Source organism: Suillus subalutaceus (genome assembly GCF_016647625.1).
Source record: "Suillus subalutaceus strain FC151 chromosome Unknown DFJ58scaffold_17, whole genome shotgun sequence".
Lineage (NCBI taxonomy): Eukaryota > Fungi > Basidiomycota > Agaricomycetes > Boletales > Suillaceae > Suillus > Suillus subalutaceus.
Window position 1 is genome coordinate 310,077 of NW_024540266.1, and position 22,643 is coordinate 332,719.

The 22,643-nt window shown below is 48.4% G+C and overlaps 12 protein-coding genes across 12 annotated transcripts; 3 read left to right on the plus strand and 9 right to left on the minus strand.

Moving 5' to 3' along the window:
• Positions 1–5: 5 nt before the first annotated feature.
• On the minus strand, positions 6–697 carry DFJ58DRAFT_679481 (uncharacterized protein). The gene is made up of 3 exons (XM_041383181.1): positions 683–697; positions 580–613; positions 6–528 (listed from the first exon to the last, which is right to left on the minus strand). The coding sequence occupies exons 2-3, from the start codon at positions 583–585 to the stop codon at positions 106–108; spliced, it is 429 nt and encodes a 142-aa protein (XP_041247797.1). The 5' UTR covers positions 586–613; positions 683–697; the 3' UTR covers positions 6–105.
• A 153-nt stretch (positions 698–850) lies between these two features.
• DFJ58DRAFT_654629 (DUF1682-domain-containing protein) lies at positions 851–2,177 on the plus strand (the record flags this gene model as incomplete). Its single annotated transcript, XM_041381807.1, has 5 exons — positions 851–965; positions 1,022–1,118; positions 1,170–1,509; positions 1,559–2,059; positions 2,112–2,177. The coding sequence occupies 5 exons, from the start codon at positions 851–853 to the stop codon at positions 2,175–2,177; spliced, it is 1,119 nt and encodes a 372-aa protein (XP_041247798.1).
• A 109-nt stretch (positions 2,178–2,286) lies between these two features.
• Positions 2,287–6,167, minus strand: DFJ58DRAFT_654599 (uncharacterized protein; the record flags this gene model as incomplete). The annotated part of the gene is made up of 12 exons (XM_041381804.1): positions 2,287–2,937; positions 2,999–3,146; positions 3,197–3,476; positions 3,532–3,584; positions 3,636–3,794; positions 3,845–4,144; positions 4,188–4,825; positions 4,880–5,303; positions 5,350–5,522; positions 5,576–5,686; positions 5,754–5,817; positions 5,869–6,167. The coding sequence occupies 12 exons, from the start codon at positions 6,165–6,167 to the stop codon at positions 2,287–2,289; spliced, it is 3,300 nt and encodes a 1,099-aa protein (XP_041247799.1).
• A 472-nt stretch (positions 6,168–6,639) lies between these two features.
• Positions 6,640–8,763, minus strand: DFJ58DRAFT_142424 (PUA-like domain-containing protein). The gene is made up of 5 exons (XM_041378855.1): positions 8,671–8,763; positions 7,888–8,617; positions 7,709–7,835; positions 6,814–7,654; positions 6,640–6,755 (listed from the first exon to the last, which is right to left on the minus strand). The coding sequence occupies exons 2-5, from the start codon at positions 8,560–8,562 to the stop codon at positions 6,725–6,727; spliced, it is 1,674 nt and encodes a 557-aa protein (XP_041247800.1). The 5' UTR covers positions 8,563–8,617; positions 8,671–8,763; the 3' UTR covers positions 6,640–6,724.
• DFJ58DRAFT_862569 (glucose-6-phosphate 1-dehydrogenase) lies at positions 8,764–11,161 on the minus strand (the record flags this gene model as incomplete). Its single annotated transcript, XM_041394074.1, has 8 exons — positions 8,764–9,233; positions 9,294–9,439; positions 9,497–9,801; positions 9,860–10,061; positions 10,125–10,201; positions 10,263–10,926; positions 10,981–11,015; positions 11,074–11,161. The coding sequence occupies 8 exons, from the start codon at positions 11,159–11,161 to the stop codon at positions 9,200–9,202; spliced, it is 1,551 nt and encodes a 516-aa protein (XP_041247801.1). The 3' UTR covers positions 8,764–9,199.
• Positions 11,162–11,474: 313 nt separating this feature from the next.
• Positions 11,475–12,249, plus strand: DFJ58DRAFT_714564 (Fms-interacting protein-domain-containing protein; the record flags this gene model as incomplete). The annotated part of the gene is made up of 4 exons (XM_041384038.1): positions 11,475–11,743; positions 11,794–11,937; positions 11,989–12,103; positions 12,166–12,249. 4 exons carry the CDS (start codon positions 11,475–11,477, stop codon positions 12,247–12,249), a joined length of 612 nt encoding a protein of 203 aa, XP_041247802.1.
• A 10-nt stretch (positions 12,250–12,259) lies between these two features.
• Positions 12,260–13,656, minus strand: DFJ58DRAFT_141972 (ubiquitin-conjugating enzyme/RWD-like protein). Its single transcript, XM_041378852.1, has 8 exons — positions 13,495–13,656; positions 13,401–13,429; positions 13,260–13,339; positions 13,096–13,210; positions 12,988–13,040; positions 12,802–12,930; positions 12,636–12,747; positions 12,260–12,374 (listed from the first exon to the last, which is right to left on the minus strand). The coding sequence occupies exons 2-8, from the start codon at positions 13,406–13,408 to the stop codon at positions 12,365–12,367; spliced, it is 507 nt and encodes a 168-aa protein (XP_041247803.1). The 5' UTR covers positions 13,409–13,429; positions 13,495–13,656; the 3' UTR covers positions 12,260–12,364.
• A 183-nt stretch (positions 13,657–13,839) lies between these two features.
• DFJ58DRAFT_654716 (uncharacterized protein) lies at positions 13,840–14,601 on the minus strand (the record flags this gene model as incomplete). The annotated part of the gene is made up of 5 exons (XM_041381811.1): positions 13,840–14,123; positions 14,181–14,278; positions 14,327–14,387; positions 14,438–14,503; positions 14,559–14,601. The coding sequence occupies 5 exons, from the start codon at positions 14,599–14,601 to the stop codon at positions 13,840–13,842; spliced, it is 552 nt and encodes a 183-aa protein (XP_041247804.1).
• A 133-nt stretch (positions 14,602–14,734) lies between these two features.
• Positions 14,735–16,434, minus strand: DFJ58DRAFT_698782 (uncharacterized protein). The gene is made up of 8 exons (XM_041383534.1): positions 15,950–16,434; positions 15,823–15,900; positions 15,708–15,768; positions 15,593–15,657; positions 15,506–15,524; positions 15,390–15,454; positions 15,262–15,330; positions 14,735–15,208 (listed from the first exon to the last, which is right to left on the minus strand). The coding sequence occupies exons 1-8, from the start codon at positions 15,987–15,989 to the stop codon at positions 14,931–14,933; spliced, it is 675 nt and encodes a 224-aa protein (XP_041247805.1). The 5' UTR covers positions 15,990–16,434; the 3' UTR covers positions 14,735–14,930.
• A 122-nt stretch (positions 16,435–16,556) lies between these two features.
• DFJ58DRAFT_654623 (uncharacterized protein) lies at positions 16,557–17,765 on the minus strand (the record flags this gene model as incomplete). Its single annotated transcript, XM_041381806.1, has 7 exons — positions 16,557–16,870; positions 16,919–16,987; positions 17,040–17,135; positions 17,186–17,274; positions 17,326–17,386; positions 17,437–17,514; positions 17,567–17,765. 7 exons carry the CDS (start codon positions 17,763–17,765, stop codon positions 16,557–16,559), a joined length of 906 nt encoding a protein of 301 aa, XP_041247806.1.
• Positions 17,766–18,191: 426 nt separating this feature from the next.
• Positions 18,192–21,064, minus strand: DFJ58DRAFT_714594 (acetoacetyl-CoA synthetase; the record flags this gene model as incomplete). Its single annotated transcript, XM_041384041.1, has 14 exons — positions 18,192–18,317; positions 18,368–18,433; positions 18,495–18,756; positions 18,805–18,889; positions 18,945–19,226; positions 19,277–19,418; positions 19,476–19,641; positions 19,695–19,799; positions 19,913–20,182; positions 20,234–20,281; positions 20,332–20,386; positions 20,430–20,466; positions 20,525–20,673; positions 20,731–21,064. The coding sequence occupies 14 exons, from the start codon at positions 21,062–21,064 to the stop codon at positions 18,192–18,194; spliced, it is 2,127 nt and encodes a 708-aa protein (XP_041247807.1).
• A 608-nt stretch (positions 21,065–21,672) lies between these two features.
• Positions 21,673–22,222, plus strand: DFJ58DRAFT_615635 (uncharacterized protein; the record flags this gene model as incomplete). Its single annotated transcript, XM_041380966.1, has 4 exons — positions 21,673–21,728; positions 21,776–21,925; positions 21,978–22,056; positions 22,109–22,222. Coding segments are annotated over 4 exons (399 nt in total), but the record flags the coding sequence as incomplete, so codon positions are not given.
• Positions 22,223–22,643: the final 421 nt, after the last annotated feature.

A 22,643-nucleotide genomic window follows, 5' to 3' on the forward strand; every position in this document is an offset into this window, starting at 1 on the left:
CCAGTGACAGCTGGTCAAGCCTCGATATGTAAAGTCGGCCACATTAGGCTGGCACTGCCACTCTAGGGGCTATTTCTCCTATATTGTCACTAATACTGTGGAGTACTAACTACTGTTCGGGGTATACACTTTGGATCCTTTATACGTTCTTCTGTGAGGCTCATCAAGTAATTTCTTAAGCTTGGCAGCAACCTCCTTCACACCCTGACGACAATCCTCCATTCCCCGCCAAGTTCCGGCCACACTCCAGCATTCAGAACACGCTTTCGACGCCTCGTTGACTGTCTCAAGTTCCAGCTCCCCTCTTGAATGTAGCACCACCATAATATCGACAAGGCGATGGAACCCAGTAGACCACGTCTGGATGCCATGCTCGGAATTGGTGCTTGTATCAGTCACAAGGTATGACGATGCGAGCCCGATCGCCCGACGTAACATGGCTTGGTCGATAGCGCTCGACTGTTGTGTCATACGCTTTACAATATGGATCACAAAACGGCCATAATCGGTTGGCTGGCTTTGTCTCGGCTGTTCTCGTGTTTAGAAACACCGAATTACGGATTATTATTTTGAACTTACCTCCATTTCGACCTGGAATTGATTGAATAATGATCTTGTTACAAGCATTGACGGATCCATTGTCAGTGTCTGAAAGAAAGAGGGAGGGGATGATGGCACTCACGATTTTCTTGCCTCTTCTACCTTGTCTGCTGCGATCTGGAGCTAATTCTTGATGTCATATCGAATGTCCTCCGGAAATTACCGAACGGAACTTCTTTCCGAAAGTTCCCAGGTATTCTCTAAGTTCACTCCGAGGACAATACTGCAGGCTGCAGCTAAGTAGCAAGCCATGGCAAGTCTTCTCGTCAAAGTTCTGAGTGTCATGACACCCCCACCTTTTGTACAACCAACAGACTATGATGGTTGGGAAGTTAAATGGAAATTTTTAGTTTTTCGTCCAGGACGTATGTGCTTGGAGTCGGCTCTTTTCTAACGTACTCGTGCTCACTGCATGACGCAGTCTTCCAAAACCAGGCGTATCTTTTAGTTGGATTGTTGGCGTATGTAGCCATAGCCATCTACGGCAAATATATCAACTCCAAAAGAGCCAATTCTTGGTACGTCTACGTCTTAAATTTTAATCTAGGTCATCTTTAACGCACTTTCAGGTATAATGCTCACCTCACACTCCTTCAAAACCAATTCTCTTCACCTACATCTGCCTCAGGGCTCATTGCAGATGGGTACACGGACTTTTTCAACTTCTCTACCGGTCGACATGCTATCGCATCCCTGCACACTGTATTCTCACTTCGCCCGCGTCAAGATCCACTACAACTTATCTATCATTTCGGCTGGCAATTGTATGACCTCAGGTACAATCCATACGATGAACTCATCCTGGACTTCAAACTCGACGCGGAAATAGCTGCTAGCATCCCAGATTACGTATGGGCAGTCATCGCAAAGGATGAATTCGCGAGTATTAAGGACAAACGTTGGGATTTGGTTAGCCTCATACCCTACACTCAATTTATATTAAACTTACACGCTACAGACGTTCACCCGTACCGCCGATCATGCCTCACTTCCAGCCTCGCTCTCCGTCATGACTGAGTGGGCAGATGTGACTGACAACTTGTTCAAGGCTACTCCCACGTTATCACTGACCAAGCTCCTTTCGGATCCCATTAATCTCAAATACTTCAAATCCATTTCCGTGACGGATCAGCCGCGTGAACGTCCTGCTGTCCCTCTTACACCTGCCGAACGCGAGAAACACGTCATCTTGTGTCTGGTTGTTCCCCCCGCAGACAAAGCTGCCGAGACCATTCCTTTAGTCTCGGCTATGTTTACATTTATTGATGGTTTAACGAAGATGAATTTGCGGCCAGAAACCCGTTCTAAGATGAAAAAGGTCCGGGAGGACATAGACAAGGAAATTCGGGAAGAGGCTGTCAAGGAAAAGAAGCAGGAAGAGGCCGAGGATAAGAAGGCCGCAAGGCGGAAAGCAGAGCTAGAACGCGTCTCACGCCTGAGTGCTGCAGAACAGAAAAAGGTTTGTCTTTGCATATCGGGTTCTACTTCCTCGCTCACCACTTCCGCATCAGATCATTGAGCGTGATCGGAAACGTGCCTTGAAACGTTCGCAAGGCAAGGTGGTGAGGAAATCATAAATATTCCATTAAGATCATATGTAGCAAGGGCTAGTGTACATAAAAATATTATTTCATATATCCTTGACCAAGTAGTAATCCATGCGGTAAATAGCACCGAAGTAAAATGTCATGAAGGTATTGACGGTGAAACGGAAGCACTGTTGGTCCGAGAATCCGTAGCAGGGGCACTGCTGTCGCGGGACTGCGCATGAGACTGAGATGGTGATGCCTGCACCCCACTTTGACCCGCCAAGAATCCCAACCTTGCGGTCCATCTGGTAAGGAACTTGAGCAACCACATTGGCTGCATCAAAGCGTCATTGTGTTCATCCTCCTCTCCCGCCTCGCTCATCTCATCATCCGTCTCATCACTAAGCACCCGCAAATCTCCCAACCCGGCACCTGCACGACGTTCCTCCTCCGCCTCGCTCTCCGTCCGTCCCCATACATCCACTTCTCGCTCCTGACCGCCAATCATCCACTGCCTCCGCCGTCGCTTTCTTGAGCTAACGGTGTCCGATCCAAAAACCTTACCCCTAAGCTCGAGCACTTTTGCTCGAGGCGCGATTGCTGCATTCCAGAGGTCTTGCCGTCTGAACTGCCCCGCCTCATAGTCTAAAGCTGCGACTTGTTGACGATTACCGTGTGCTGCGACCCTTGCGTCCTCCACGCGTTGTAGGACTTCGAGTTGGCTCGACAGATTAGATAGGAATTCACGATGATCTCTATCATCCTTCAGGAGAGCCGCGTTAGTCGCTGCCAGGTTTGAAGATACGTGCTAGACCGGTCCATGTCGTAATGAGCGGGTATCCGAGGAACTCGTGAACACAAACGCTCACCTCGAGGCAAGCAAGCATGCATTTCAAATGCTCTTCTCGCCGATGCATGACTAATATGTGGCCGCAAAGGTCTACATCGATTCGCATCCATTTGAAAGGAAGGATACGAAGGTTTCGGAAGGCATCCAGGTTGTGAAAACTATGCCGTCTGTCACAAGTATTAGCACATAATATCTTTAGTGGGTTCCATCCGCTTACCTCTGGATATCAGGCCTCAACATTTTCCTCTTACTCTCCGCCTCACTCTCTCTTTCAGTAGATTTATCGACAGGCTTTCTCTTTTCTTCTGCACTTCCCACACCCGACCAGCTAGACACGCGACTCTCGTCTCTAGGCCGTCTGGGATGTCGAGCAAGGAAGGACTTCACACGGCGATTGTACTCTGGATCATCCTTGTTAAGGTTGGAAGTGGATCTTTGTGCGATGATGGATGCATCAGAAGTATAAAGTATGAACGGGTTGTGTGTCTTTGAGATCGCTAGGATTGATGCATCAGATCACAGTCTAGCCAAATAAGTCATTTGTGTGCATACAGATGGGTGATACCTGGCCGCTGCTCGGGAGGTCTTCGTCATCCCCGCTATTCCTACCTCTTATAATTGAATGTGAATCTTTCCAGACAAGGAATGGTACTCACGGGGATAACACCACGGATGGTACGGTCAAAACGCTTGTATCGGCATACACGTGGCCCGATAAAGACGATTGTGCAGACAACGGCACTGCTATCAACGATGAGCGCCCTGTAGATCTCAATGGAGATGATAGATCTATCGATCTCTTGGACCGATTAATACTATAATGAAGATGTCAGCCCGGAGCGGAAGAATCCAAGAAGCTACCCACCCAGCCCAGAACTCCAATTTCTTCTGAACCTTTCCAGACCAAGCACCTCCGAAGGTAAGATCAATATCGTCTTCGCCCGCACTCTTTACGATCCCCGAATCATCCACATCACTTGACGTAAGTCGTTCCTTGTCCTTATCTTTTTCTCGTACCTTCTCTTGGGTTCTGTGGAGTGTTTGCGTGGGTTCCACTGCACGCGCCCGCAAATGAACCGCTACCTCCACTCTACCGGTCCAAAGGGCACGCACGCTACCGGCTACCCGTTCCTTTTCATCCACTTCGTCGGGTTTCTCGTCCTTCCTAACACGCTCTCTTGCCAATTTGTTTTTTCCCAGCCCTGGACCCAACTTTCTCATGCTGTTTATCACGCCCTATGACAGCTCTGACGAACGTGCCCAGGTCTACCACGGGTGCCAATATACCATCCGCACCAGCCACGCCACCGCGCCCCACAAAGCCCCTGACACGTCCGCTCAACCCGCGCCGCTCATCATCAGATGAGTTCGGCTCAGAAGTAGGGTCAAGAGTTGATAAAATGATGCGTTGCACACGCCGTGAGTCAGAATGCTTAAGCCTTGCCTCGTGCGCGGAGGTCAGCGCATTGTACAAGTGAAGATTCAAGTAAGTTGGGAGCGCTGGTTGGGGAACTGAGCAACTTGCACCAACGGAAGGCGATGGCAAGTACAAGGAGACTGCCGGCGACGATGTCAGTCCAGGTGAGGAGTTGCCCGACGCCGTGACCAGGAGACGTGTCTCCGTGTGCGAAAGCGTTGGCGACGAATGTGTCCCATTATTGGGATGCGAGCTGATGCCCAAGAGCTGAGCCTGTGCACATGCACTAATGCAAGCAATTAACACGTGTGGATGTAGGAATGGATCCTTCGGCACTGCTCGTGCAAGGGACGCAAGTTTATTTCGCGCCGAGAGCACAAATGAAAGCAGTGCGGCAACTGCAGACGGGTCAGCAATACGTTCGGTTGCCTGAAAATGCTTAATTTGGCCAGGGTCTCAATAATGAAGAGTAATTTCACGAACCTCGATACCTGGAAAGCTCTCTCCTACCTCCACCATCCATTTGTGCAAACCATCTATGGTGACATCACAAAGAAGGCCATCGAACATAGGTAGGGTAGTCAGTGGGAACATTCCACACACAGACAATGCAGCTTGTATCAGTTTCACCAACTCTAGAACAGTGGCTGCGAAGTGCGGGTGACGCTGCGATTGCTGTGCATTAATATTGGACGTGCTATGCTGCGGAGAGGCGCCAGTGTACAATGACTGGACATGCGAAGAAGAGCTGTTCAATGTGTCAGGAAGGATAAGGGGACTTGGAGAATGCGAGAAAGTGCGAGTCTGGGCACGCGAATTCGGAGGAGATTTAGAGAGAAATGGATGTGCCGCAGACGGCGTGTCAGGAATGAAATACAATGATTTAAACCGGTCCTTCGTCGTCTCGCTGTGAAATGATGAGCGAACATGTAGATCGAGCGCCTAAACCTTACCTAGGTTCTTCGAGTGTAACAGCACTTCGGCCACTGCATCCCATTCTCAGCAGATTGATGTTGCAGTATAAACGCTCCTGCACTGCTAGAAAGTCGCCATCGGGAATCTGCACGATTGTATAATCAGACCGAAAGTTAGCCAAAGAGGTGACCATCAGAATGCCCAGGGGCGTCTAAGGGGTATACATTAGCACTAAGTGAGTATACCGCCCAAGCGCCAAGGTACCTGTTTTGGTCGGGCTCCATCTTTGCGAAGGTGTTGTACAGAGAGCTTAAGTTCTAACTCTCCCTCCTGGTGTGTCAAATAGCTAGCAGGCTTAAGCACGGTGACAGTAATCTGGAGCCATAACAAGTGGAAAGAACATATGCTCTCAGAAGTCCAGGCTCGCATTACAGGAACGTACCTTATGGGAAGGGTCTCCCGTATACACAATGAGCACCGTAACAGGGCGTACACGCTCAACTATCCTATGCGTCAGTCAACACAGGCCGAATTCTACACAAAGACAAGTCACAAACCACTTCTCAACCGCATACATCTGGTAACCCTGGAGCTCCACACGATTCTCGGCAATTTCAAGACGAGATTTCCTCCCAATCCATCGCTCCCCAACAAAATCCCCGCTCACCCCTGTCCCCGCATTGAATGCCGCGCCTGTCATGATGGCAGTTGCCGAACCGGAGCGCGAACGGATTAATTTTGACGAGGCTTGCCTTCGTGTTGGTGGGCTTGGAGGAGATTGTGGTATGCGCGGAGGTGCGGGCGGGCGCACGGTTGGCATAAGTAGCCGTGGTGGGCCTAGGGTTGAGTTAGCCATGGCTCGCACTGAGCACTGACGTCCGAGGGCGCAGTGGAATCAGCAGTTCGGAAGAGTGTCACGCTTTGGCTAATAAGGGTGTGACTCCGGTGTAACAGAATTACTTCCGCGCTTAGCTTAGCTTCTGAGTCAAGGAGGTGTTTCGTAACCACTCCTTCAATATATACACGCTGCTTACGCGCGCGCACGATTACTTTATGTGTGGAGGTAAGCCAAGGGTTTTCACTGCAACCTTCCCAAAAGTAAGGCAGTCGGGGTCATGATTATTGACGCACCGTCAAATATATAGTACAAGTTCAAGTACTCCAACAGCTAGTCCAACCCAGTAACTGATGCAGAAGTAACCATGTGAAGAGTCAAAGAGAAAATGGGGATAAATAGAGCGCATGGGTAGGATACATTCCAGCAGGTGGTATCAAAATAAATCAGTGCGGATGATACTGTACGTGGGCAGAGTACGTGATACATGTTAAACAAACTCCTTTTTTTCTTTCATCTCCATCGAGATCAGGCTAATTCCATGCTGTAATAAGGAAATATGGTGTGAATGAACAGGGCTATATGACAATGCATCCACTCGAAAACCACCTAACCATCGAGTCACAGTCAAGAGTGGGATAGGGGTAAAACAATGTGCAGCACCCACCAGTTACTATTCAACTGTTCGATCCAGCCCACGACCATCCGCAGACGGAGTCGCGCGCTTTTAATGGGTAGCAATTTGGCCTTTTCATGCTCATCTATCGGGAGTACCATACCCATCCAGAAGGAGAACGCATCGGGGTTCTCGTCAGGCGGCTGCGGTCCGTATGTGTGGTTTAGACGCTGAACTACCCACGGCGCAGTGCCTGCGCGGAGTTGCTCGAGAAACGTGTGGCACGTTTGAAGGAGCGCGGCGGTGCTCAGAGGAGGACTGGTGGGTGATGATGGAGGTAAAGACGCGTTCGACATTATGCGCGAAAAAAGGCGCGGAGATGATGGTGCATGACCCGAGGTACTAGAAGCAGACGATGACGATGCGGATAACGAGGAATCAGCGTTCTCCTCGATCTCAGACTCCCAGTCATCAAAAAGGTCTTCATAATCGTCGATCCGTTCCACTCTTCCGATCATATACCCATCTAGAGATCCGCGTTCGAGTATCCTGAACCGATGCGTGCCCCGAGTTTCCACCATGCTCCGCCCGTCTGGCAGCATCTGCACACTGCGGATCTCAAGCATGGTACCAAAATCTGCACCCGCATCAACGCCGAGACCGGCAACAGGCGCTGCACGTGGTGGCATTATCATGCCAAGAGTTGGTGTCGGAGCCTCGAGACAACGCCTGAGCATAAGCCGGTAGCGTGGTTCGAAGAAGTGCAGCAGTGTTGGCATTCCCGGAAACGATAATTGGCAAACGAAAATGGGCGTGTCTAAACGCGCGTCGCGCTCTTCTGTCGCAATTGCTTGTCCCCTTGTGTGATAGGACTCAGGGTAAGCTTTGAGCACTGCACATTGACAAGGAATTAGATGAATGCAAGAGCTACACATAATTTACTGACGAAGAGCAAGAACAACTTTGTTATGCGAGTGTTCATGAAAGTAAGCGAAGCCAGGTAATTCCACGCGACATAGCGGACATAGCATGCTATGATCTAGGGACCTCTGTAAGCATTTAGAGCAAAAAGTCTGGCAGTCGTCGTCAGGGTCTTCATACGGAACAGAAGTTGTATATACGTACATGTTGACAAGGCGTTGTGACAGGCTGGTAAAACAGCATAAAACAGATCTCGCATGTCAGCTCCGTAGTAAGGTTCTTGTCAAATTCGGTTAGTGATATAGTCCCAGGGTCAGAAGGATGAAGATCCGGCAAACATGAATTGGACATATGACGTCGACGTCGCTTCCGTGGTCGAGAAGACGTCGATGCAGAGGAGGATGAATCGATGGAACTCGACGGGCCAGAGACGGGTGTCACGGGACGGCCAGCTGATGACGAGGACGATGGAAAAGTAACCGGTTCATGCTGTTCGTCGTCGGAATCGTCTCCAGAGTCAGAATAGGTCTCCACAAGGTGGTCAGGTTGCTCGCCCTCATCCTCCACGACCTTCATTACTAATTCCACCAACTTTCTCACTCTGACGTCAATTCTTCGTTCAGTTTGTTCAGGAGAGCTTGTATGGTCCTCGGTGGTCGCTGGGAAGAACGCGACTCGAGAACTAGGTGGAATAGTTGGCGTGAAATTCGCTGGAGTAGACGAACAAGTAGGGATTGGGCATAAATCTGAGGTCATATGTGATGAACAGACGGTATGACCGCATCGTAGAGTGGTTGGGTCTGTTAGAAGACGAGATGGGGAGCAAAGAGGACAATGCAGAAGAGGCAGAATGACACTTGGAGAAGGACTCTGGTCCATAACTTTCCAAGGATGTGTTACTGGGGCTGCAGTGGCGAGGAGCAGTGAAGAAGGGCTATCCGACAATTATATGAGCACACAAGATGAGAGGAATAAATATATACTTACGAGTGCCAGAGTTCATCAGCGAATATTATAAGGATGAATGAAAGACGACGAGGAGTCGAGGAATCGTATAGATTTGCTCAGTGGTTCCTGCTGCTCTCCGCGGCGAGACAAAAGGCAGTTTCTTACCTCGTATGAAAGAGAATAGGACGATTCAGTACGCAACAGAGCGAGATCCAAACTCGATTCAAGCATTCAATCAAGAGATTCGCGATGTTCCCCCAACTGTACTTTCCACGCCCTATTTAAACGTTATTTGCTTTAATCAGCTCATACTGCAACAGATCGCCGATTCTGGCCCTTCCAATGACGACCTTTACACACACCTCCTGTCTTGACCGGAACCGCCACAACTGCTGCATATATGTAACAATACTTTGGGTCATACAATCATGGCTACCGATTTCCAGAATCATCAGACACATGCTAGTCAATTTATGAAAGTATATCACTTTTCATACACACTCACTACCCGCACCCGAACCTCATGTTAACAAGAAGAGAAAACGATTCTAACATCACACAACCCCATTCACAAACTTGACACGTTTGTCGTGGGCCAGCTGCTGTAGTGCAATTCCAGTTAGCAACGTATACCTTCCGAATCGGGCCACGTGTATGCTTACTAGTCTTCTTTTGTACTATGCTTGTAGCCCAGCTTCTCAATGAAGCTATCAAGCTGCTTAGGTCCCCGGGAGCCATAGGGGTAGGGTGAGGGCTTAGGGCGTGGTCCTTCTTTCCCATCTATCCAATGCAGAATGGGAGTGAAAATCTGGCACATTGGCGATCAATCGTACTCCTTGATTACGGCTTGCAGCAGCATGCTTACCTTCCATGCAACATCCAGTTCGTCATCTCGGACAAAGTTCGAGTGGTCGCCCTTGATCGCATCCAGGATGAGTGCCTCATATGCCTCCGGGATTTTTGTATCCGTGAATCGCCTCTTGTATGTAAGGTCCATCTCAGTCGGAATTGCGCGGAACGCATATCCAGGCGTCTTAGTGTTCAGCTTCAGGTAAACAGCCTCCGACGGCTGAATGCGGATAACGAGTTCGTTGCGTGAAATATCCTTGAAAATTCCCTGTGTGACATCCTTGAATTGCATGCGAATTTCGACCTTTGCCTCGTTCAAGGCTGAAGTGCGTGATTTGTCAGGGGCTATTGTATGAGTGTAATCCGAGATGGAGCATACCCTTTCCCGCCTTCAAGATAAACGGAACGCCTTCCCACCGCTCATTGTTAATCCAGAGTGTGGTAGCAGCGAACGTTGGGCAGACAGAGTCTTTCGGCACAGTGTCGTCATCCAAGTAACCCGGCTTCCCATTGGCTCCGACATACTGGCCTAGAAGTACGTCCTCCCGCTTGATAGGTGGGATAGCGCGAAGCACTTTAACCTGGGAAGGACAAGGGGTACCAGCGTGAGAACACGACAAATACTTCTAGTGCGCATGAATAACCTTCTCGTCCCGAATGTCCTCCGACGAGAACGAGACAGGTCGTTCCATGGTCAAGATACTCAGGACTTGCAACAAATCTGAGTGCGAACATGCATCAGCGTGGCAGCCCCTTCCCACACAAGCTCACAAGAGACTCACGGTTTTGCAAGATGTCACGGATAATGCCAAATTCGTCGAAATAACCACCACGACCCTCTGTGCCAAAGGGCTCCTTGAAACTGATCTGGACGTTGCTGATCGAATGCTTGTCCCACGCAGCGCCCATAGCGACATTGGCGAAACGGAGGACCAACAAATTCTTGACCATCTCCTTGCCGAGATAGTGGTCAATACGGTAGGTCTCTTCCTCTTTCCATGACTCCTTGAGTGACGACAGGAGGTCCCGGCAGGATTGAAGATCCTTGCCAAAAGGTTTCTCGACGATAATGCGATTGGCCCCGTCCGTCGAGTAGCAGCACTCTTTGACATATTTTGAAACAGGAACGAACACGGACGGCGGGAGAGCAAGGTAAAAGAGGCGGTTGACACCGCGACTTTTGTAGCTCTTCTCAATAGCCTCCATGTGTCTTGCCAAATTTTGGAAAGAGGCACTGTCATCGTAGTTGCCAGAAACATAAGAAGAGAATTTCTTGAATTCTTCAATTTTGGCAGCGACATCAGGATCGTTGTTAGGGTTCTTGATATAACTAGTGGTGCGTTTGAGATATTCTTCTTGATCCATCTTTGTGCGTGCATAGCCGACAATATGGACATCTTTAGGGAGATAACCCATCTGGTAGAGACCAAACAAAGCTGGGTACGTCTATCGGGGTGCTCAGGATCGTTCATAGCGATGATAAAAGAGTTTATCGCCCACCTTTTTCTTTGCAAGATCACCGGAGGCACCAAAGACTAGATGTGGAGAGATTTGAGTTGGGCGCGAGCGGTGGCGGGGACAGGGGGGACTCACCGACGATGAGAGTGTTATCTTTGAATTCGTGACCACTGGTCTCCATTGATGGGATCGTACCAGACCTTGTGCGTGTCATTGAGGCCATGATATTGACCAAGGAAAATATGCGTTGAAGAAAGACAGATGCAGGGGCTTCAAGTTTGCGTTCTTGTTCTTAAACTTATTGACGTGAGTGTGAGAAGGCTAGTAGTGATGGAATGAATAGATATATATTTACATTACCGTGAGCTCGAGGCGCAATGCGTTCGTCAGCGTGAGGATGATGGCAATCTCTGTAATCGTCCTAGTAGCTGATTCAACGCACAGCTTACCGTTACTTCACTCTCATGATATCACGGACTCTTTTCGGACCGCTCCTGACGAATCAACCACGTGCTTCTCTACTTTAGTCTTTCGCCATGACAGAAGACCAAGCCATAAAGCAATTTCAAGAGCTAGTCTCCTCTGACCTGACCATCGTAGACCCAACGTCTATCCAAATTCGTGCCAATGCTCTAGTAGCTCGTCTAAAAGCCCTCAATAGAAACGCAAATGCTGCAACAAGAGCGTGCAAGCAAGCAACCACAGAGGCCCGCCATGACATGGACCAGACACATCTTGGCCTCCAGAATTTGCTCTATGAAAAGCGTCATCTCGAGAGGGAGATCGACAAGTGTCGGCAATTCGCGTTTGTTGTTCTTTTTTAGTCCCTGCAATCTCTGCTGACCGTTCGTGCAGTTCCATCTACCAGGACGTACCCTTATATTCACTGCCAGAATTCACAACTCTGGCGCCCCCGGAAGCACGCTCAGATGACGTGCTGCGGAATGTTCATCAGCTTATGCTCAATCGCCTAAGCTTCGAACTTGTCGAAAGACAGAGGCACGTCGTTCAGTACCATTATAGATCTTCGCATCTCATCATCAACGACAGACTCGATCAAAAAAGAAAAGAACTCACAGCCCAAAAGGAAGAGCTCCTGAAGCATAGCAAGCTTAAACTCGCAACCGTGGAAAGTGTCAAAACGCAAATAGAATCACTCATGAAGGTGCGAACAATCCTTTGTCCTTTCACTCCTGAACTCACGTTGCTTCAATGAACGTTTTGCAGGCCGCCGCAGACATACAGAAGAGAGTCGATGAACTCGTGCCGGCACTCCCACCGTCTGCTGCAACGACTCCCGCTCCGACCTGAACTTTTTGCGCGCCGAATGCACTCCCGAGTTACCGAATGCCTCTTATCAGTCCCGCGGTTGTCTAAGCAAAATACATTTTGACACACAGTGGAGTTGGCACTGCATAATCCATAATTATACAACACTGCGAAAGGGATGAGATCCTTCCAACCATTATCCAGAGGTGAGAGGAATAGAGGTCATCAAATGTCGAAAAGACGAGCGAAGAGGGTATCTCCGCAAAAAGACGAGTTGAATGATGATAGCATATAACACAGAGTTGAGAAAGGTTAGGTGAAGTACAGAATGGATATGATATGTGAAATGATATGAATGATGTGCAAAAACCAGTGATAAACAATGCGGGAGGAAGGCAAGCCAGCGGAAGAGGTATCAGGATTCTTACTCTTCATCCTCACTGATGCTGCCGATGTCGCTCATCTCCTCGTCTGCTTCGTCTTCATTGCCGTCTTCTGCGGCGTCCATAATATCCTTCGTTGCGAAACGTTGTACGTACTCTGAGCAGGAACGGACGTTACATTCTGGGTAACGAAAGGAGGAAATAATCCTACCCTTGACCTTGGCCTCGTATTCCTTCGGGTGTCGCATCATCAGCGCGGCAGCTTCCCCGTTTAGTGGATCATTAGGATTAGGATACCGCAGCAGTTGCGGCAAGAACACCTCAAAAATGTTGATCATATCTATGAAAGGGGACAGATTAGCGACATAACCGGATGTGCATCAACCGCCCCGCATACCGAACATTGGCGACCACGTCTGATTAATAACGTCCAGGCATACGGAACCACTCCTGTAATGGATACGTATAAATCGTTATTTCGGGAAGCATCGCGATGGCTACTGACAGCTCATCTATGTTGGGATGAAAGATCTTGTTCATAAAGCCTATGCTTGGCGACTTGTATGGATACTCCGCTTGCAACTCTACGTGAATCTTCCATATACCACCCGCGAAGGGTGCTGGTGCTGATTAATCCGACTTGCACGGAAGAGTGATTAGGGAACGTACTTTCTCCAGGACCATAGAAGCGGACGTAGAACTCGCGCATGTTGTCATTCACGAGGGTCACCTCGTAATCCGACATGAGCCTGCATTGTAAATCGTTACATCAGTGAGGGTGCGGGTCGCCTTGAGGCAGGTAGTCTTTACAGTTTCATGACATCTGTCTCGATACGGCGCTTTGTTGAGGTGTGTCTAGAATGAGATCAAATAAGTTGGAACCGCAGCTTTGTGAAGAACAGACTTATCATGTTTGCTAGAATACAAGATGGATGGGTTTGTGGAAGACCTGGACAATCGCTCAATGTAATGTAAGGCTAATCTAGTGGTAACGTCCAAACCCTGCCGATGCCGCAATGTCGGAGCTAGTCATTTTAAGTACCGAGAAAGGCCGAGTCATCAAGCTCATTATATTCTGATTTATACTCTCCTGGAGTAGACTCAAAAGTAGACTTCTACAACAACGCCATAGAAAACAAGATATACACTCGAAGACTAGCGTTACAACCTCAATACGCCCACGACGCCCCGTTCCATCAGCAATTCATACAAACCAAGAAATACTAGGATCGTATATCTTGGTGTACCCTTAGTAAAAGGTCCACTCCTCGACAACACAATAAGCATCATTCGGGTCGCATGGGTATGGTTTACGGAATCCGGCTTGGGGTTTGTATTGTTGTCGCATATAGCTTGCTGCGCCTTGAATCCGTTCAGACGCCACTGCAGGCGGCCTAGCATCAACACCTCTGCTGCCAGCACCGACAACATTGCTTTGGGCAGCACCGGTGCTCGGCTGGAACATGTGACTTGGGTGTGCCAGGTCGATGTTGACACTACCCTGGTTCCACGCGCGCATAGCCAAGAGGAAGGCTAAGACGAAAGACCTCCGAATTAGTATGTCATTTATGTTAAATGGGACAGGCTCACCGAGCCAGAATGCCCCAAACGCCGCAATCACGATTAACTCCTCCTGTCCTTGCGAAAAGGCCCTGTTTTCCCCTCCGGTTCGGTGGTTTTTCACTACCCTGTCTTCAGGTCAGCTGCTGCTGGAGATAAATCTGCTATTGTCATACAATATGATAAGTGCTCCGATCGCCAACATTGCTACTGATGTTTGAGTCAGGTGAATAACCTCTGTAAACGATCATTCGTTAAAATACTGCTTTAAGCGCCCAAAATATAACGATACTTGCGAATCGAGTGGGGCATAAATTTCATGATCATATGGCCCATCGCCAGAGCAAAAATTCCTGCGGATTGGCGCTGAGTATACCATCCACATATCATGAATACCTATGCACGCACCTTTGAGAACATGCCTGAACGGGTGGTCTGTAAACAAAGCCATTTCGTGACGATAGAAGTCAGAAAGAAGTGGAAAAGGGGCGGGTGGGAATCGATGACCAGATGCTCCTTGTATTTTCGACCACCACTAGGCCATGAGGCCGAATTACCCTTCTGATTCGGACACGGGGCCAGTATTTCATCATTCATATTCTCATCAATTGTTCTACGTAATAGCTCCGGGACCAGCCGATATTGGCAAATCGTTAAGTACAGATGCGTTCCAAGTCTTCTAAGTACAATCTGAAAATCTTGTGCCCTATCGTTCCAACACGTCGAATCCGCGCATACATAGTAGTATGTACGATTTCCAATGTTAACGGAAGCAGGCACCTAGGCCGGCATGTGAGTGACAATAGGTTGGCCACCATTAACACCTGGCTGAACCATGACGGAGTGACCAGGCAATTGTTGTACATGGTATCCTCCCATCATTGGATATGGCTGACCGTACCCATACATCGGGGCTCGCGGGTATATGGCTTCAGTGGGGTATCCTGGAAGTTCTCCAAACCAGCCTAGCTGCGAGACATGTTCTCGCCATGCATAGTACCGGCCATAAACGACTGCACGCGATGTGAGCGTGATCAGGATAATGAAGAAGAATATAACTGCAATGGAAGACTTCAGTAGATGCACTATAAACAAAGGAAGTAGAGCACACATAACACGAATAGAGTCCACGATAGCGCTTCGATGACCTTCATTTCATAGCAATATGACTGCGCAGAGACTAGTGTTATATGAGCGTTGAGCTTTGATACGTGCAAAAATGACGCATTGATCACTTACTACTTCCTCTGACTGTAGGATGCTGTCCTTGAATTGGGTAGCATTGCACATATCCGATGATATCCCTTGAGCGTGCAGTTCATAACCGTTCATGCATCCAGAAATTATGCACTTACGCGGACCATGCACCCATGGCTGTCGATTCGAACCGACAAGTTAGTTAGATGTAGGAAGAAGGGTAAAGGGTAGCACTGCCAGCTCACCTAGCCATAGTACACTGATAAAGAAGTGAAGTGTCACCTCCACTATTGGTTGCGAGAACTGCATACTGTAAAGGCATGAGCCAAGCAAGGCAGATCGGTAGTGCGCCCGACTCACATCCACAGAAAGGCGAAGATGGTGGTTGATGGTGGAATTAGAGCGAAGATGGTGAAATCATCTAAGAAGACGGTTCAGGCGTCCATACAGCTGATAGAGATGCGGCAGTACATACGATTAATATTCGGGAGGAATAGTCTTGCAAAGTTGGCCGTGAATCCAAGGACAACCGCGGAGAGCACAAACGCAGATACTGGATAACATCGATTGATCAGTCGATTAGGGTTGAACGGGCGACATACGATATCCGATGCGCCTCATATTCACAAACATAACAGTCATGACTGCAAAACCGTGACGTTGTCAGATTTCAGGTATAAGGTCGTATGTTGCGTGAATCCTTGACGATAAAGTATGTCGTGTTGAAACAATGCGGAAAGAAGGACGGAGTCAGAACGTAACTGAACAATGCATATAAGTGTTGGAGCACTGAAAGACGCCTTCTCAATTACAGATTGAATGCTATATTTGGCCATCTATAGCCCATAACTTCAGGCACCTCATGACATCGTTCAAGCGCTCAAGCACGACAACGACACGCAGACAAAAACGTAGAGTGTAAAAGGGTAGTCGCCAAGGGTGATCACTGTTGAGGACGAAAGTGCACTCCGCACAAACCCGTCCTTCCGACCCACAAGAATCCACGTCCTGGCGTCGACCCGGGTCCCGCACCCAACCTGTGGATACCAAGATTGAGAATCATTCAAGATCACAATAACAAAGTTCGTGATATTAGCAGCCCCATGCTATCTAGCAAGTATGTATGTGGTACAAACTGTATTTATTAGATTTCCCAAGAAAACGCAGATCATGATGTTCTAAAGCCCAAATGTGAAACATATACAGCGGTCACCGCCTGGGTGACGCATTCCTCTTATACTTGTCCGTTGTGTGCGCGGGTGCTGGTGCATTATGCCCTTGAGCCGACCATCCGGGGTAACGTGAGTCCCCGCGTCTTGTCTCATACCCCCAGGGTGCTGAGGCTTTCTTCTCATCGTAGGTCCCGCCTCTTGATCGTGACCGACTACTAACGGGTGTTGGTAACTTGGACATATTCTTTCCGAACCACGAGTATTCGGTGACAGCAATATACCACACATTGCGGTTGACGCGGAGACAATGTTTTACTGCGAGCGCCAGCAAGAAGAACAAGAACGCCAATACTGCGGGAGCTTGAGATATGCTCCAAGATATGGATTCGATCCACTTACTGAGAATAACATTGAAAAGTGAGAATGCCTCTAGAACTCGATATTGAGCCTGGTATGTCTCTGTGGAGACTTGGGGCGAATGTTAGACTTCTCTATGAACGGACATGCTCTTGTAACTTACACCCAGGAACATCGACGGGATCAGTCAGTGTATCGGACGAATAACATTCTACATTGGCATTCTCCGAGTCAGAACTTGCTAGGAAGGCACCCAAAGCTGGACCGGTCAATTAACGTGCAACCATTATTAAGCCGTGATTCGCGTACCAAGCCAAAAAGTCCCAAGCAGTCCGAGGCATCCGAGCTCGATTCTCGTGGAGATCGGATTGTTAGTTCGAATCATGCTACATCCCAGTCTGCAGCCCTAGTCAATGCCGACGCGTCGTGCGAATTTTATATCAACTCACAAAACGATGAGAATGAGCATGCTGGCACTACATACGAAAATGGTGAAAGGAACGAAACGAGCTACATTCGCGTAAGTTGCAGTTGACTACGGAAATATGGAGCAAACTTACTGAGATCTGTGATGACCAGTAGACTCTGGAAGTGAGCTGCAATAGCCAGGCAGATAACTGTCCATATTAAGACTACGCCTGCCGCACAGTTAGCAAGGCCGTAACAGAAATCATGAATATGAATGCTAACCGTAAATACAAGCCCGAAAGATGTTGAATTTCGATGGCATCGCTTTTCCCGTAAATATTCTAGAGATAGAGAGTGTAGGAAGTCGCTTGCGACGGGACGTCTGGCGTTCCCGAATACTAGAGTGATGCTGATGATCCTGGTGAGGTTGGCGGGTGGATTGATGTTGGCAATTCAGGGGAAGTGGACGTGCGGGCCTCATGATATAGTACGGAAAGTATGCGTACACGAGGTGGAGGGGCGTTTGATTCTCGTAAATCTAACTTGTGACGGCGTGGCGTGTACCGTGCAGTTTAAGGCGTGGCGAACCTCGATGATCAGGAATCCGGGGGAAACACGAGTCGTGCGTCCGCTCAAACGCACTAGGCAAACCAGCTATATTCTTTTAACGGCTGAAAATTTTCGACTTCTAAGCATCGTGATAGACAGGTACGGAGGTACATCCGCGTAAACGCCTCGAGGCAGATCTCATTGACAAAACAGGAAGTTCAAGGGGAATAGATAGTAGATACGCTTGACCTAAATTTTCGCAGGAGCAAGAACATGATAATATAAATGCCGGGGAAAGTCACAAGTGATTTTTTCCGCTAGCTACGTACAAAGCATCGTGTGAACTTGGGTCACGCGATCAACGTTTCACAGCCATCGATATCTCTTTTCGGAGCATCTCTCCGATGCTTGCAAACTGAGCGAGACATTCAGGATTTCGCAGTGTAGCAGAATTCACACTCGAGATGTGGGCTCCATTGATGATCTGGTCAGTTTTCAGTACCACAAATCCTTCATCAAATTATAAGAGCATACCTTTTTAACTGGGATCTCTACGCGCTTCCCGTTCAAGGTGTATGGGATATCGTCGACTTGGATTATCTATCAAGCCCCCGCGGATAGTTAGCCAACGTTCCGGGGGACTGATAAAAATGGAACACACTCGAGCAGGAACATGGCGTGGGCTCCGTCGTGATCTTATTTCGGATCTAATCTTCTGCTCCATTTCTATCGATAGTGCCTGCTTGCCACAAAGTTTAACGAACAGGATCACGCGCTCATCTGCGCCGCCTTCAACGGATTGTGCCACAACCAGTGCATCCTCGATATTTGCGTCGTTCGCGCTCCGTTCTTCAGAAAACGAGAAGCACGTCTCAAGAACGTTATATATTTCAGACGATCCGAATCGGATCCCTCCAGGATTTCTACAAAATGATCAGAACTAGAGAGGAGTGTGAAAGTAGCATACCCACAGAACGCCATCGCTTCTTCCTAGCATAATGAGTCCACCTCCATTTCCATGCTGAGAAGGTGTGATCAGCACGTGGTCCCCGTGATCTGTTCCAAATCAAGTTAGTAAAGGGGGCGCAATCTCAGGATCCGGGGTGTGTACACCACATGTTCTTGTATTCAGCAAAATAGGATAGACGAAACCTCTCTGCTGCAGCTTGGACATTCTCATCCGTCCCGAAACCAGGCAGGGGCCAAAATCCAATGGGCATACATGGAAATGGTCTAACGCATACCAACTCGCCAGCCTCGCCAGCTTGACAGTTATGCCCGTCTTGAGTGAAGGTTTCGATTGCCATTCCCAGCATACGACATTGGATTTCCCCACGATGTACCGGGAGTGCAGAACACATCCCGCCAAAGAGTGAGCAGATGTCCGTGCCTCCTGGAAGAGCAGTCCAGGGCGCATAACAAAAACAGCTCAGTAGATCATACCTGTTATGGATGCGAGAAGCACGTTGGGGTGGATACATTCATAAACGTAGTCGAAGAGCGCATGGGCTAATGGTGAACCAGTCGAGTAAATATGCCTCAAGCAAGTCAGGTTGTGATGATCACGAGGCTTGTAGCCTATCCGCTATTGTCGTTCAAGTATTGGTACTCAATGACTATCATAGTTAGGGTAACCACTTACCGATAATTGATCCAAATATTTCGCACTCGTTCCGAAAATTGATATTTGTAGTTCATCCACGAGATGCCACAGATAAGAGGGCTCCCTCAGAGGACTTCCATCGTAGAGCACTAGCGTACATCCGACGCTGAGACCACTCACTAAGAAATTCCACATCATCCATCCTCTGCAGTACAACTATTTAATACAGTCGATCTAGGAATGAAACGAACGACTTACGTTGTGGTGTAATAAAAAAAGACGTCTTCAGGGCGCAGGTCTGCACAAATTACGAATTCTTTCTTTGCTTGTAACAACATGCCGCCAGCCCGGTGCACAATTGGTCTACGAGGTTAAACTCAGTATGATCTAACAGTTTGCTGATGATAGCAACATACTTTGGGCAACCTGCAGGGATCAACCGAGTTCGGCTTTAGAGTACACGTGTGTAAGGCTACACACCTGTTGTGCCCGAACTAAAAAGTATCCACAATGGCCAATCAAAACTTTGACGACACCACTCAATTTGTCCTTCGGAAGTACGGCCTAAAGAGCTGGACTTGCCCTTCGAAATGAACGTGTCCCACGAGACCCAGTCGGTGTTCCATCCGGACACATTCCTTGCTGACTGAATGACGATCACGACTGGGTTCAGCGAACATCGCTCGGAGAGTCCAGAAAGAAGAGATTGCAGCTTTGGTAAATGAGGATGAACTTTTCCGTTGTACCTGCATGACTTAAACAACAAAAAACCCGACTTTGCCAGGAGAGCGACCTACACGACGGCATCGACCGCAAAAATCACTCGAGGTTGTATTTGCTCAAATCTACAAATTAGCAAGTGAGTGTGCGACAGCATTTCAATAAATTCCCGCACCGCTCTAATACTCCCTGGGTCCCGAAGTCTGCTGCTGCACTGACCCAGATGCACCCTACGGAGGTTAGCAAAAAGCAACAGGGGTAGAAACGATCTACCTATGGCAGTGGCAGCGAGACAAGCGATGACATTCTCCTGATAGAGGGCATAAAGTTAAGAGTGGGCAGTGTCCTCTTAGCCGGCAGTGACGTACAATACAATTCGATGAGTACGAAGCCACTCGATCCCCGGGCTTCAGACCGAGCATCAGCAAGGCTGAAACCAGGTCAGCAACCAACACGTAAAGTTCAGCATATGTGACGCGCTGATGAGGGGGATTCGGGCACTCGGAGGTGGGCTCAGCTAATCATTAATCAGTCATGATTATCGCGTAAATCAACGAATGATGTATCAACATACTTGCTTGTATGAGCGCGAATTTATCTGCCGAACGACATGTCAGCATATTCTCAGCCCAATTAATCCTCGCTTCGCTGAACCATGGTGGGTTTACCGCTGGGAGAGTATTATTATCGACGACATCTTGCCCTTTGTAACCGACAATAGCGACGTCATCCCACACGGTCTCCCAGAATAAATCGATGCGATCAGTAGACCATTGGTAGAGGTCAAAGTATGAATCTAGCGCAAGTCCGTATTTCTCGTTGACTTTCTTGAGGAATGCAACGCAATGCGAGGATATTGCATCGGGAGGGACAAAAAGTGGAGGCGCAACCGGTGATTCGGTATTCATGCTAGACACTTCCAAAGAATAGCTTCAGTAAGACTTCGAAGCGGTTACGACGGTAAAGGAGTGAATGAAATCCGGGAGGGTCCGCATCATGGTCGGCTACGGCTCGGCCCCAAGGTTTGAATTTTGATATCGCGTAGTCTTCGGAACCGAAGCGTATACCTATCTCTGTCGCGGAGTCTTATTTCGTATAGAATTTTATTATCTCAAAAGTAAACTCTTCGAAGGAGAAAAATCGCAGGAAACCAGAACGCAGATCGAACAGCTGCTAGGAGAACATTGGAACTAATATTTTTGATGCGGAAGAAGGCCTACGTACTGCAGTGCACAAGCGATTCATGCAGTGTACGATAATGATAAACAAATCATGCGATATCAAGGTTACATAATAATTAATTGTTTCAGACGGGTAAAAAATTATGGTGTCATCCCGAGGCAGTTTAACCCCTATAAGTAAAGTTTAACGTTCAGAGTCGCGGTGCACCTCACTACCATCAGATAGGTCGGTGCTACGTAGACTCGAGGGTCCTCTAGGAATCGTCTTTGCATCTATCCCGTCCGAATCCTTGCTCGTTGTTCACCAGCCTGATCCCCGTTCAGAGATTACCACCATGGATAACTTTCTTGCCCCAAATAGCACAGAAGCAATGGCACACTCCAAGCTCAGGTACGTGGCGTTGCATCGTCACAAATTCCACCTTTTGATTTTCCCAGCGAGGACTGGTTAGACTGGGATATCAGTCGCCCTTCATTTGACGAATCCCTTGTCGCTCACTGTGCTTCGTATCATGCGTTTGACCGTTATTTATCTGAAGAGGATCTTTTCATCCCCCCTCGTTTTCCGAGCGAACTAGAGCGAGTCCTGTATGCATTTCCACATGTGATATCAGCCACAGCAGCGCTAACACCGACACAGCCGTCGACACGCATATGACTCGATCCATAATGCAATCTCAAGATCTCGTCAAACACTAAAATCTGGAGGATATAGCAGGGTATGTGTGTTTCCTCTCGCATCGTCGTCCGCCCGCTGAATTTGTCATGAAGATTTGTCATCTGGCAGAGCAGTCCATCCGCAGTATTCTAAACATAGAAGACAACGCAAGGAGATTGCTCGCCTGGCACAGGCCCAACACCCCCTCGCCCGTGACCGTGGATATGACCCGTACTGCTTCGGTAATAAAAGTTTAACTCACCTCACCCACGTAGATCCCGTTGGGTATGGGTATTCATTAATTCATTGCCGCCATCATTTGGTGTAAATACACGCCATATAGTATTATCGCACTACGCAACATTCTTTGGAACACAAATTTAGCATTACTGTAGACATTAGGCTTTCGCCATTGTATTTTGATAGATAGATAGATTATTGTTATAGACATATCGCTTTTTGATGTTAACACTGCAAGTTCCTGCCAGTGGACACTAGTCTTACTCTGATGATTGTCACGGTGGGTCACAGTTGGTTTGGTGGCACAGTCATCAGTGCTTTTGAACTCAGTCACACTGCCACTAATTGGTCTCACTAAGCCTCGCAGGAGCGCAGGCTGTGGGGATTAGCTAGCAATCTTCACCAGAC